This window comes from Schistocerca piceifrons, chromosome 2, assembly GCF_021461385.2.
Source record: "Schistocerca piceifrons isolate TAMUIC-IGC-003096 chromosome 2, iqSchPice1.1, whole genome shotgun sequence".
Classification (NCBI taxonomy): Eukaryota; Metazoa; Arthropoda; class Insecta; order Orthoptera; family Acrididae; genus Schistocerca; species Schistocerca piceifrons.
The window spans coordinates 719,487,622-719,500,292 of record NC_060139.1 but is presented as its reverse complement, the minus strand read 5'-3'; the positions used below and the strand labels follow the sequence as shown (position 1 = coordinate 719,500,292).

Genomic DNA, 12,671 nt, shown 5'->3' with positions numbered 1-12,671 from the left:
CCTCAGTACTAAGTTCATGAGTTTCTGAAGCACTCTGTGTACTATGTTTCATCCCATGGTCACTTTATTGTATTTGTAAAACCTCTACAGCACAATGGAAACTCTTTTCTCTTGGTCTCTATCCTCAAGTAGTACTTGGCTGTAATGTTTGCCTCTATCTAACACTGAAGACAGTTCACTTTTTTTAACACATTAACTATCTCATGTATTCAGAACAACAAGAAGCTATATTTACACTGTATCCATTTTGTGAGCTGTTGTTGGCTGTGTTGTGTCATTTCCATTGACCATTTTGTCCAGTTTCAGGGGTAACATGGTAAGAGAGAGATTCCATGTGGTCATGTTTTTGTCTGAGCTATTTTATAATCTCTTACTGCAGTGCTTCCTTTGGATCATGTATTTGACAGAGTCAGATTCCTATATGTCTTTAGTTCACCTCTGATAATTAGTTTCTCTTAGACTGATGCTGACCATATGTCAGTTTCTCTTCTGGTTAGCTGAGTATGTCCTGTTAACCAGTTCACAACTGTAGAGTGGACTACCATTCCCCCTTGTTCTCGTTGCCTGCTCGAATAGCTTCCTTCAGCTTTGCAGTTCACAACTTTTGTACTGCATTACCTTGTAGCACTTATTAACTGTTGGTTACATGTGTCCACAAGCCAGCTTCCCACCTGCACAGGGCACTCACAGTTCTTCTGTTAGTATGTGCATGCTGATCACAGGGCATCAAACCACTGAAGTACTTTTTCCTTTCCTGTCCTGCGCTTTTACTGTCTAACTCTCTTTCCACAGACTTATTCTCTAGTACAGAATCTCTGCTGATTAACCTAGCTCACTTGTAGTATGTTGATTACAGCTTTTTCCACTTTATTCCTTTTATTATACACCATATATTTTGGTTATCTACTGTTAAATCCTACCATTGAATTTGACTTTCACTGTTTCAAAACTCCTTTACAGAATGTGTGGATGGTGTGGTGAAGCTCATCCCATATCCAGGATGGTAACTTGCCCAAGTGGGGTTTGTTGGGCACCTGTTCAATGGTAACCCTATGACCACACAAAGGTCACACTATTAATGCCTTAGCTGTCACCTTGTGCATGCTGAGGAATAGGTGCAGGTTGTTTGGGGGAACCAGGATTTGGGGCACTAACCATGATGCCAGGTTTTGCTCTGGCTAGGTAGTGTCCATAAGAAGATCTCTTGTTTGGAGTAGAGGGCATCATGGCAGGTTTTCATCAAAGTTATCAGCCAGGGGCTTGAGGCTCTGGCAGTCTCCTCAGGCAGAGTGGAATTCATTGCAGATCATTATGACCCTAGGAACTTTCCCTCCTTGGTCATGCCATGGTGAGAAAACAAAGCCAAGCAACTTGCAGACACTTAATGCTCTCAGTTCCTGGTTTGTAGCCAAAATGATGGACAGTCCTTCCTCTTGACTAAGCCAATGTTTTTTTGGTGAGTATTGAAAACATATTTGACAAATCCCCTTCCCTTAGTAAATTACAAAGTGATTCCATCTTAATGAAGTCCTAGCTAGTCCTCGGAGTTACTAAACAATTTCGTGGTATACCAGTTACCATAACACCCCATAAGGACAAAATGGTAAATAATTAATTTTTCACCAAGACTTAACACTGAAGGTGGATGAAGAACAAGGCAAACACTTAGAGAAGTAAGAGATCAGGGCCTGCAAGATTGACACCAGCACATAAGTCCTCAGTTTTGATGGGGATTCACATACAAAGAAAGATTAGAGAATATGTCTTCCCAGTGTACTACTCACTACATAATTTGTGAAGACTGTGGCTGCCTACTTCACCAAAGTTCACCGTACGTGCTACCAGTTGAATATGTCAGTTGCAGGAGCAACACCTCATACAGGTCCACAAAGTGTGAGATACTAATTAAGGAACACAGCGTAGAGGAACTGAAGGTCACTGATGGCCTTTCAAATTTTGAAGTTTGGAAAAGTATGGTTTTGGTTATATTATGTCTCCATGATTTCGATTTTTGCCACTCCTGTGTCCAGGTCATCAGCAGTATGTGGTGTATGTATTCACTCGACATCGACCTCTGCTAGTTGAACAAATAAACTTGACCATGGGGGTGGTAGGTTCTCCCGTCTCATGTATTATGTGGTACCTTCTTCCAAAACCACTTCCTGCAATCAGCCAGAGAAGAAAAATCGATCCTATCCCAGAACTATACCTGGGCACCAGCATTTGGATGTTGCTGCAAAGTCCTGAGTTCTGAGAGTCCTCTTTGATAAAAAGCTGACATGGCCGCCTCATGTTTGTCAACTAGAAACCATGTGTGAGAGCTTAACACTTTGTGCTTCCTTGCCCACACCTCTTGGGGGGTGTATTGTGCTATTCTTCATGTTTACAAGGTCATGGTCTCTTCTTGATTGGACTATGATTGCTAGGTTTATGGCTTAGTGGTACCTTCAGCTTTTGATATTGTTTAACCCAGTCCACCATCATTGAGTAAGATTCCATAGACATGCTCACTTATGTCAAAATCTGAAAATTTCCTAATCATCCAGCTCATCAGATTCTTTTTGCACACAAAGAGCATTGACCCCCTGACATCTGCCCTTTGGTGGACTTTCCAGTTGGATTATGCCTTGAAGCCCTCTGCAGAGGGGTTCAAACAACCTCTGTAGAATGTGTTCCTGTGTTTTCCCTTGCTCCCTTCCCCCACTCCCCCTCTCCCCCCTCCCTCCTCTCTCTCTTGGTTAGCACATATGGAACAATCTGTTTTGAGGTCGTTTTGCACTTTGATTTGCAGTGGGAAATGTGACATACTATTTTGGGTAGTCTGTCACATCTGTTGCAGCTCTCTGGCTCAGATGTATACTTACATAATATGGTTGTTCCTTTTCAGTTGCATTCCACTGCTTTTATTCTTTACTGTAGCTTTAATTACTATCTACCTCCAATAACTTCTCTCACAGTACTTGATTCCAGAATTTGTGGCTTGACATCTCTTTTCCTAGGAAGCAGTCATTTCTTCTTCTTCAACTCCATCTTCAACCAATTCACTGCAAGTACCACGTATGAGTTACTCGCAAGTTTTAATTAACATGTACCATTAGCTCTATTAAAGCTTTGGTGTTTATTACGGTCTGTGTTGCACCTTTGATGCTGTTGATGCCAGTCATATTGTTTCAGTAGATACTATTCTGTTAAATCTTCCCTGTTTTGCAATGATTTCCAGCAGTAGGGTTGTAATTTGTTTAAATATAAGTGTGATGTTGATGTTAGGTACTTAACTCACATTTGCAGATTTCTGTCAGTAGACTACATCATGTGGAGCTGCTTTGTGTAGAGCCTTCCATATACAAATTGCATGGTTCCCAACACTATAAAAATTTTGTTGACATGCTGCTTTGTTAGCATATGCTAATATTGTACATTAGCCTGATTTGGAAGATTTTTAGTTAAATTCAGTGTCTCACACAAAAAGTTTTCCTTCAATAAATTTTTCTTTTTACACTATAATATTAGATGGTTAAATAACTAAATGAACTTCTAATCTTAGCTCATTAATTCGGTGTTTATGTTGATTTAGTTGCAACTGTAGAAGTGTGGAGAAGGCATATGTTTATGTAGTACTTTTATAATTAAATATAATCTGTAGGTCAGTTATAAAAACCTGATCTTCTGGGAAAAAACTTCAAACTTTAGTACACTTTCTGTTGTACTTGCACCAAAAATCAATTTTCAGCACAGGACACAATCTGCTTACACATTCTACCACCATTTTAATTTGTGTGCTTGTGTGTGTGTGTGTGTGTGTGTGTGTGTGTGTGTGTGTGTGTGTGTGTGTTCATTATAAGAAATAATACTTGTTTAAAATAATTGCTAGTTACAAAGATTGCATTATTAATAAATACTTGTGCAGTATCGTGAAATCATTATAATTAACATCAGTACTCAATTTATAATAGGAGAAATGTGCTAAGCTGGAAGCCATTGTTCGTCAAGAGCAACGTAGGATGGTAGAATTACAAACAGCTCTGAGTGAAGAGAGGATGATTTGGCAACAGAGACTGGAATCGGAAAAATCATTAATTCATCAGTTGAGAACAGATATGGTTTTTGTAAAAACTCAGAAAGAAGGCCTTGAAAAGCAGGTAGGAATTGGAAGCACAATTTTGGATTTGGCCTATTATAGCTTTGTAAGAAGAGTTTTTAAAAACAACTTGAATACAATTACTCTTTTTTTTTTCTGTTTTGAGAATACTCATGTGATCACAATTCCTCAATGACTTGGCACCTTTAGTGTACGAAATTTGTATAAGTTCCTGTAATGAAGTGCACTATTTAGTAAACATTATTTACAGTAATTTTTAAAAAAAGAATATAAACACTATAAGTAAAGGTTTACATTATCCTAAAAATTTAACTTCCAAATAGAGCTCCTAACAACAAGCGGACATCTACAGTCAAACACTAGAAAAAAAATTGGGCAGATATTTTAAGAAACAGGCTGGCAAAGGTCAGGAACTCGCACAAAGTAACAATTTTTCAAAGGACAGCATGTTTGTATTTGACTGTCAGCTTTGTTAAGCCTCTAAGGGAACTATGTTGACTTTGGAATGAAATGTACCTTTATGCCAGAAAATATTTAAATTTTTAACCTGTTTGTAGACATGAAATCTTCCACTTGGGAATTTACCTACAGCCAAAATTGTAATCGAGCTCAGCGACATAAAACTAGCAGAAAGATGAAAATGTTGTCCTTCAAACAGATATAGATGACTGAGAATCCTGTTCAACAACAGATAATCACCAAATAATGAGTTATACAACTTCATGTCCTTTAATAGTTTTGAAGTTTAGATTTGTATTCGTAAATAGTTATTTAGGCATTCTTTCTACAACGTAATAGAACTTTTGTAACTGTATAATAAGCTACCAAGTCCCAGTTCTTGTTTTAAGTGCTTATCTACTGTCCACAAAATGAGTAGTTATCTGTTCTGTCAATTGATAAGATTTCACCCAGGATTTACCAGCTTTGTATGCATGATCTTCTCTGTTCTCATCCTAGTAAACCAATGTTTGCTTTCAAGGAATTAATTGAAGTGATATATTACGTGATTTAATAATAATAACCGTGAGGCCTGTGGTGCGCTCCAATATATGTTGAATATTCGTGACAGCTGGAATTTTCACACTGGGAATTGTCAGGCTGCAATTGTGACCATCTCATGTCTGCTGTAATCCTAAACTTTCTGCAAGAAATATCCTACTTCAAGATTAATCAATACAAGAAACATGTTCCCTTCCTTTTTATCATAATCTTGCCTCTCTTTGCACAAGGTGTACAAAATGCTTCTGCCGTTTTTCCCCAACATTTGAGGCTTTAATGAAACAAATCGGTTACACATGTATCATTCAAAGTATTTTCCATCACTGGCCACTACTTTCTCCCATCTTTCGGGCAGTGTACAAATCCCGCATCAAAAAAATTATTCATATTTTGAAGTGATCCACGAATCGATCCAATTTGTGACTTCGGAAGTGTTGGTCGGCCAGGCTATGCGCCATTAATCTAGACAGCCGATAGTCAGAGGGAGCAATGTCTGGTGAATACGGCGGATGGGGTAGGACTTCCCATTTTAACATTTCCAAGTACGTTTTGACCCCTTTTGCAATGTGGGGTCGAACGTTGTCATGCTGCAAAATCACTTTATCATGCCTCTTGCTGTATTGCAGTCATTTGTCTTTTAATGCTCTGCTCAAACACATTAATTGCATTCGATAATGAGCAGCTGTGATTGTTTCAATTGGTTTTAACACCACATAGTACATGACGCTGAGCTGGTCCCACCAGATACAGAGCATGATCTTGGAGCCATGAATATTCGGTTTGGCCGGGATATCCCCATGATTTTTTGCATTTAGGGTTATCGTAATGAACCCATTTTTTGTCCCCAGTCACAATGCGAGGCAGAAATCCCTTCCGTTTTTGCCTCTGAAGCAACTATTCACAAACACACACACGCCTTTCAACGTCTCTTGGTTTCAGCTCACATAGGACCCAAGTTCCTTCTTTCTGAATTATGCCCATAGGCTTAAGACGTTTTGAAATGGCTTGCTGTGTCACTCCCACTAATCACGCCAATTCTTGTTGAGTTTGACGTGAGTCTTCACTCAGCAATGTCTCCAATTCTGCATATTCGAAAACATTCTCTCTTCCACCACTATGCTGGTCTACGGCACTAAAATCACCATTCTTGAAATGTCGAAACCACTCACGACACATTCTTTCACTAATTGCATCCTTACCATATGTACTTGAGAGCATTTGATGAGTCTCAGCCACTGTTTTCTTGATATTGAAACAAAACAGTAACACCTCCCGCAAATGATGAGAATTAGGCTCGTAAACTGAAATTTTGAATCAAGAACGACTTTATGATGCAGAGACAAATTGACTAATGTTTGAATGAGGTTATGTTGACTGAGGTCCAATCTAACTGCCCGACGTCAGCGATGCGTTTCTTTTGACTGCTACTTACCATTGTTGCCACCTATCGGCAAACGGCGGAAGCAAAGTTGTACACCTTGTAACATTTCTCCCTCCTTATATTCCCCATTTGTCCCCTCCACTACTTTTTTGCTCAGCCTGTTTTGAAAACTTGTAATTCATTGACAGTTTTTACTTGTTTGTGTTGGTAAGACTGTGATCCTCTTACTTTCTTCTTTACATGACCATTTTCTCTTCTTGTTGTAGTTTTAAGTGCAAGGCGACGAGGTACAGGCTCAGTTTCAATAAAAGTTAACAATAAAACATAGTTAAAAGTTAACAAATCTTTACTTCTAGGCAAATAATTACTTAGAAGTTTTGTTTCTTGTGGATTTATGCATTGTTTAAAATGATACTTTGTGTATTCGCACTTGCAAATTAGCTGCTACCACCAAATCTAACTGTACACTGTACTCACTGAAGCAAATTTGTATCCTTATTCAGATAGTCCTTGCAGTTCAAACACAATGCAGAAGGTTTGCTACACAATATTACCCATACCTGTGCTTGTTTTCATAAGGACGCCACTTAATTGTTATTAAACTAGGTACTCAGACCTATTAATCAGCAATACTGTAGGAGGCAACATATGAACCTAAGACCTATTTTCTAATAAAATATTCAGTACACACGTATTTAATAAAACTAATATTTCCTTGCAGAAAGGAAGCGTATGACTTTAAGACCCATTTTCTAATACAGGATGCAGCACAGGAATAATATACAAAAGTAGTATTTCCTTTGTAAAAGGACAGGACCAGTTTCCTTCTCTCATTGCTTCATCTTCAGTGTGAAATTAAACTCTAATCTAATCTAATCTTACTTTTACCTGAAAGCTGTGGCTGATTAGAAGAGTAGATTTAAAACTTGCAATTATTTTATGTCAAGCTTAATAATTAAAGTGTGTAACAGCCACATCTCTTGTTGATAGCTCTTAGCTGCCCAAGAAAAAATGAGCACTTATCAGTTGGAAATTGACACTCTTCGAAAAAAATTACACTCGCTGCAAGAAATAGAAGCATCCTTTCAGGGCCGCTATACTGCTGCATGCCAGGAAGCAGATAAAGCACGTCGTCTTTTGGAACATGCACATTCACACCAGGTGAGTACATTAGATTGATACCATATTATATATTACCATAATTTGTTATAATTACAAGCATTCATCGTAGCTCACTCTTCGTACTGATTGAAAAGTAGTGCCCATTATAATTTTAAGCTTGCCCTTTCCACTGCTCACAATTGCTATGCTAACATGACATTTGTTAATGCTTTAGTTCAGAGTTAAATATACTGAGGTAATTCTCTCCATGCCTGTAGTAATATACAAGGTAAATGCTGCCTTGATTGGTGCTAAATGGCATACAACTTGGTATTTCAATCAGAAATGGCTGGATTTGTTGTGTGCTGAATCTAGGATTACTGAGATGGTGGTGAGACAGCAACACCAATTGTTTATTACTGTAAGCTCTGTATTCCGTTCAGCAACATCTGTTTGTTGCAGTGGTAGTCAATTGTGCATATTGGAGAGCAAAAATCTTGCTGAACCAAGGTATACAAAATTGTATGTTTGTAAATAAAGTGAATAACTGTTGAAGTGAAACATTCATATACAAGTCTCTCTTGGGGCATCTTGACTAAGTCAAATTGTGTTAGGTTTGGCCATTCATTAAATGCTCTCCTACGGACTATCCATACTTTCCATTTTAGTCATGAGCACTTCATGACACATTCAGAAATTCCTGGAAGTAAAAATATGAAAAATAAAGGAGAGGCAACCATTCACCTTTAGCAGGCTGATGTATGGTGCATATGCATGCTTAACAGAACACAGAATTAACTTGTGTTTGAGCCCTGTCTCTTCTGATTGCAGATAGTACACACATTCACATATACAAACACACAGATACCCAAACACACACTACCAAGGCCGCAACAACACTGATTATTAGAGAGCAGTAAATAATATGGATAGGGAAGCTATGATATGAACAATGACATAAGAAAAGAGGAGGTGAGGCAGTGAGAGACAGGTTGGCTGAGGTTTAGGCCAGGGGGATTGTGAGGATGCAAGATATACTGGAGAGAGAATACTCGCCAGCATAGTTAAGAGAAACTTGTGCTTTAAAGGAGTATCCAAATGGGATGTGTAGTGAAGCAGCTGTTCGTCTTTTGTGTTGAGATGCACAACAGATTCAGCAACTAGACAGTCAAGATTGCAGTTCAATGGCCGTCTCCTGCTGCAGTACAGTTGCAGACATATCCTACCCAATAAAATGTAAGGCCACATGTGAAAGAAGCTTTGTTATATATCAACCAAGGTGCAGTCTATGTGTACGTGATAGGTAACTGTTACAGCGTAAAGTCAGCACTGCCACGCCAGTCAGGAATCACAGAGAAGAGAAGGCTGTGAGCAGAGGTCAGCTTACCGACCTCGCTCCAGGACAATAATGCAACAGCAACGGCCCCTTGTTGAAGACGACATAAGCACTGCACCCAACAGATTGCTCTCACTTTGGTATCAGCTTCAAAGTTAGCCGCTTCGTTAGCCGATGCATCGTAACCTCATCATTAGCAATATCTTCGTAACACAGATAGAGACCAGCAGTCACTGCAGTTCGGTTAACAGACTTTTGTTAGTAGTTGTCACTAGGACCAGAACTGTTACTTGTGTTTGTGTTCTGAAGAAGACTGATTATTTTGTATGTCGCACTTTGCCTGCGACATATCTGTGTAATTGCACTTGTGGATGATCGTGTGTAAAAGACTACAAGAATTCTCAGATCAAAGTTAAGTATTTGTACTTGTCTTGTTGTAATAAAACTCATTAATAAGAGTTGTTCGATTGTTTGTCTAGTGAACCAAGTATGCAGGATTCCTAGACACAACAGTAACCAACTGTCTGCTTCCATGAATGGCCACTGCCAACCTGTGGCCAACTCATTAGTTAGAAGGTGTACCCACCTAATCTTCTTCTGTAGCACACCATTTCAAAAGCTTCTGTTCTCTTTCTTTCTTTCTTTCTTTCTTTCTTTCTTTTTTTTTTTTTTTTTTTTTTATCATCCATGTCACTTTCCTACATGCCTACACTCCATACAAATGCTTTCAGAAACGACTTCCTGACACTTAAATCTGTACTTGATGTTAACAAGTTTCTCTTCTTCAGAAATGCTTTTCTTGCCATTGCCAGTCTACATTTTATATCCTCCCTACTTCGATTATCATCAGTTAATGGTGTTGAGACAGCAACAAGCCACAAATTTAATTTTAGTTCCTTTATTCAAAAGATACCGTTACCAGTTAAAATAAATTTGTGCCTGTTGTCTCAACACCATCAACATTTGCCTTCAAATAACATCCACGGTCTCCAACCATGTCATCATATGACAAAATCGTAATGGTTATTTTGCTTCCCAAATAGCAAAAATCATCCACTACTTTGTGTCTCTTTTTCTAACCTAATTCCCTCACCATTGCATGATTTAATTCGATTATATCCTCTTTTCAACACACTGTCCATTCCGTTCAACTGCTCTTCCAAGTCCTTTGCTGTCTCTGACAGAATTACAATGTCATCAGTAAACCTCAAAGTTTTTATTCCTTTTCCCTGGACTTTAATTCCTGCTTCACATCTTTATTCTGTTTCCTTTACTGCTTGCTCAATATACAGATTGAATAACATTGGGAATAGGCTACAACCGTGTCTCACTCCCTTCCCAACCGCTACTTCCCTTTCATACCCCTCGACTCTTATAACTGCCATCTGGTTTCTGTGCAAATTGTAAATAGCCTTTCGCACCCTGTATTTTACCCTTGCCATTTTTAGAATTTGAAAGAGAGCATTCCAGTCAGCATTGTTGAAAGCTTTCTCTAAGTCTACAAATGCTAGAAACATAATAGGTCTGCCTTTCCTTAACGTACTTTCTGTGAGAAGTCATAGGGTCAGTCTTGCCTCACATGCTCCTACATTTCTCCTTAATCCACCTGATCCTTCTCGAGGTTGGCTTCTACCAGTTTTTCCATTCTTCCATAAAGGATTCGTGTTAGTATTTTGCAACCATGACTTATTATACTGATAGTTCGATAATTTTCACATCTGTCAGTACCTGCTGTCTTTGGAATTGGAATTATTATATCCTTCTTAAAGTCTGAGGATATTTCGGCTGTCTCAAACATATTGCTCACCAAATGGAAGACTGTAGTCATGGTTGGCTTTCCCAAGGCTATCAGTAGCTCTAACAGGATGTTGTCTACTCCTAGGGCCTTGTTTCAACTTAAGTCTTTCAGTGCTTTATCGAAGTCCTCACGCAGTATCATATGACCCTCAGGTACATCTCCCTTGTATAGACCCTCTGTATACTCCTTCCACTTTTCTGCTTTCCCTTCTTTGCTTAGGATGGCTTTCCATCTGAGCACATGATATTCATGCAGGTGGTTCTCTTTTCTCCATAGATATCTTTAATTTCCCTGTAAGCGGCTTCTGTCGTATCCCTAGTGATATGTGCTTCTACATCCTTACATTCGTCCTCTAACCAATCCTACTTAGCCATTTTGAACTTCCTGTCGATCCCATTTTTTAGATGTTTGTATTCCTTTTGGCTGCTTCATTTATTGCATTTTTATATTTTTTGCTTTCGTCAATTAAATGCAATATCTCTTGTGTTACCAAAGAATTTCTATGAGCCCTCATCTTTTTATCTACTGGATCCTCTGCTGCCTTGACTATTTCATCTCTCAGAGCTACCCATTCTTCTTCTACCATATTCCTTTTTCCTGTTCTTCTAGATTCTTTCAGTTTATCCAGGTTCCATGTCCTTAAAGTCCTGCCTTTTTGCAATTTCTTAGTTTTAATCTGCAGTTCGTAACCAATAAATTGTGATCAGAGTCCACATCTGCCCCTGTAAATGCCTGCAATTTAAAATCTGGTTCCAAAATTTCTGTCTTATCATTATATAATCAGTCTGAAACCTTCCTGTGTCTCCAGGTCTCTTCCATGTATACAAACTTCTTTCATGATTCTTAAACCAAGTGTTAGCGATGATTAAATTATGCTATGTGTAAAATTCTACCAGGTTTCTTTCTCTTTCATTCCTTACTCCCATTCCATATTCACCTATTACTTTTCCATCTCTTCCATTTCCTGCTATCGACTTCCAGTCCTCCACGACTTAAATTTTTGTCTTCCTTAACTAACTGAATAATTTATTTTATCTCATCATACATTTTCTCAATCTTCTCCTTGTCTGGGGAGCTAGTGGGGATATAAATTTGTACACTGTGGTGGGTGTGGGCTACGTGTATATTTTGGCTACACTAATGTGTTCACTATGCTGTTCATATTCACTATACTATTCATAGTATCTTTTCCGCTTTCCTATTTTTTTGTTCGTTATTAAACCTACTCCTAGACTACCTCTCTTTGATTTTGTATTTATAAAACCCTATCCATTTTCCTTTATAAATTTTTTAACCCACCTGCTCAATTAAGGGATCTGACATTCCACAATGCCACAAATATCTACTCTAAATACTCAATAACAGTGGCCATCAAACTTTTTTAGCAATGGAACCCTTTGGAAAGACTAAATATTTTATGAAGTCATAAAATAAGCAAAAATTGGCTTTATGTTCATTAGTTAATGATAATCATGTAATGAAAATCATACAGAAATAGGTACATTATAAGCTACTGAGTTATACAACAATATAAAAAACAACCCACATCACATTAATACAATACACAAAATAATACTGTATTGATTCCATAAGCAAAAATTGGCTTTATGTTCATTAGTTAATGATAATCATGTAATGAAAATCATACAGAAATAGGTACATTATAAGCTACTGAGTTATACAACAATATAAAAAACAACCCACATCACATTAATACAATACACAAAATAATACTGTATTGATTCCACTGTAAATTGATTCCATTTAATGGGAGATATGAAGTTTCTTTTTATTTTTAACCAACTGTTTAACATCACACTTGATAGGAGAGAGTTTGAGACGCATGTCAGGTTATAAGCCTCCAGTTTACTGTGTTATTTTATCTTCGTAACTGCATATTCTGAGAATCCCGTTTCACTCAAGTATGTTGTTGGAAATAGGAAATGAACAGTCGGAG

The 12,671-nt window shown here is 38.0% G+C and overlaps 1 protein-coding gene across 1 annotated transcript in view; it reads left to right on the top strand.

Moving 5' to 3' along the window:
- LOC124775796 (A-kinase anchor protein 9-like) overlaps window positions 1-12,671 on the top strand; it is a 517,018-nt gene that overhangs the window by 439,765 nt on the left and 64,582 nt on the right. The window contains exons 44-45 of the mRNA XM_047250627.1: window positions 3,954-4,139; window positions 7,470-7,640. Coding sequence (XP_047106583.1) covers window positions 3,954-4,139; window positions 7,470-7,640 — 357 coding nt within the window. The remainder of the gene's footprint in view (window positions 1-3,953; window positions 4,140-7,469; window positions 7,641-12,671) is intronic.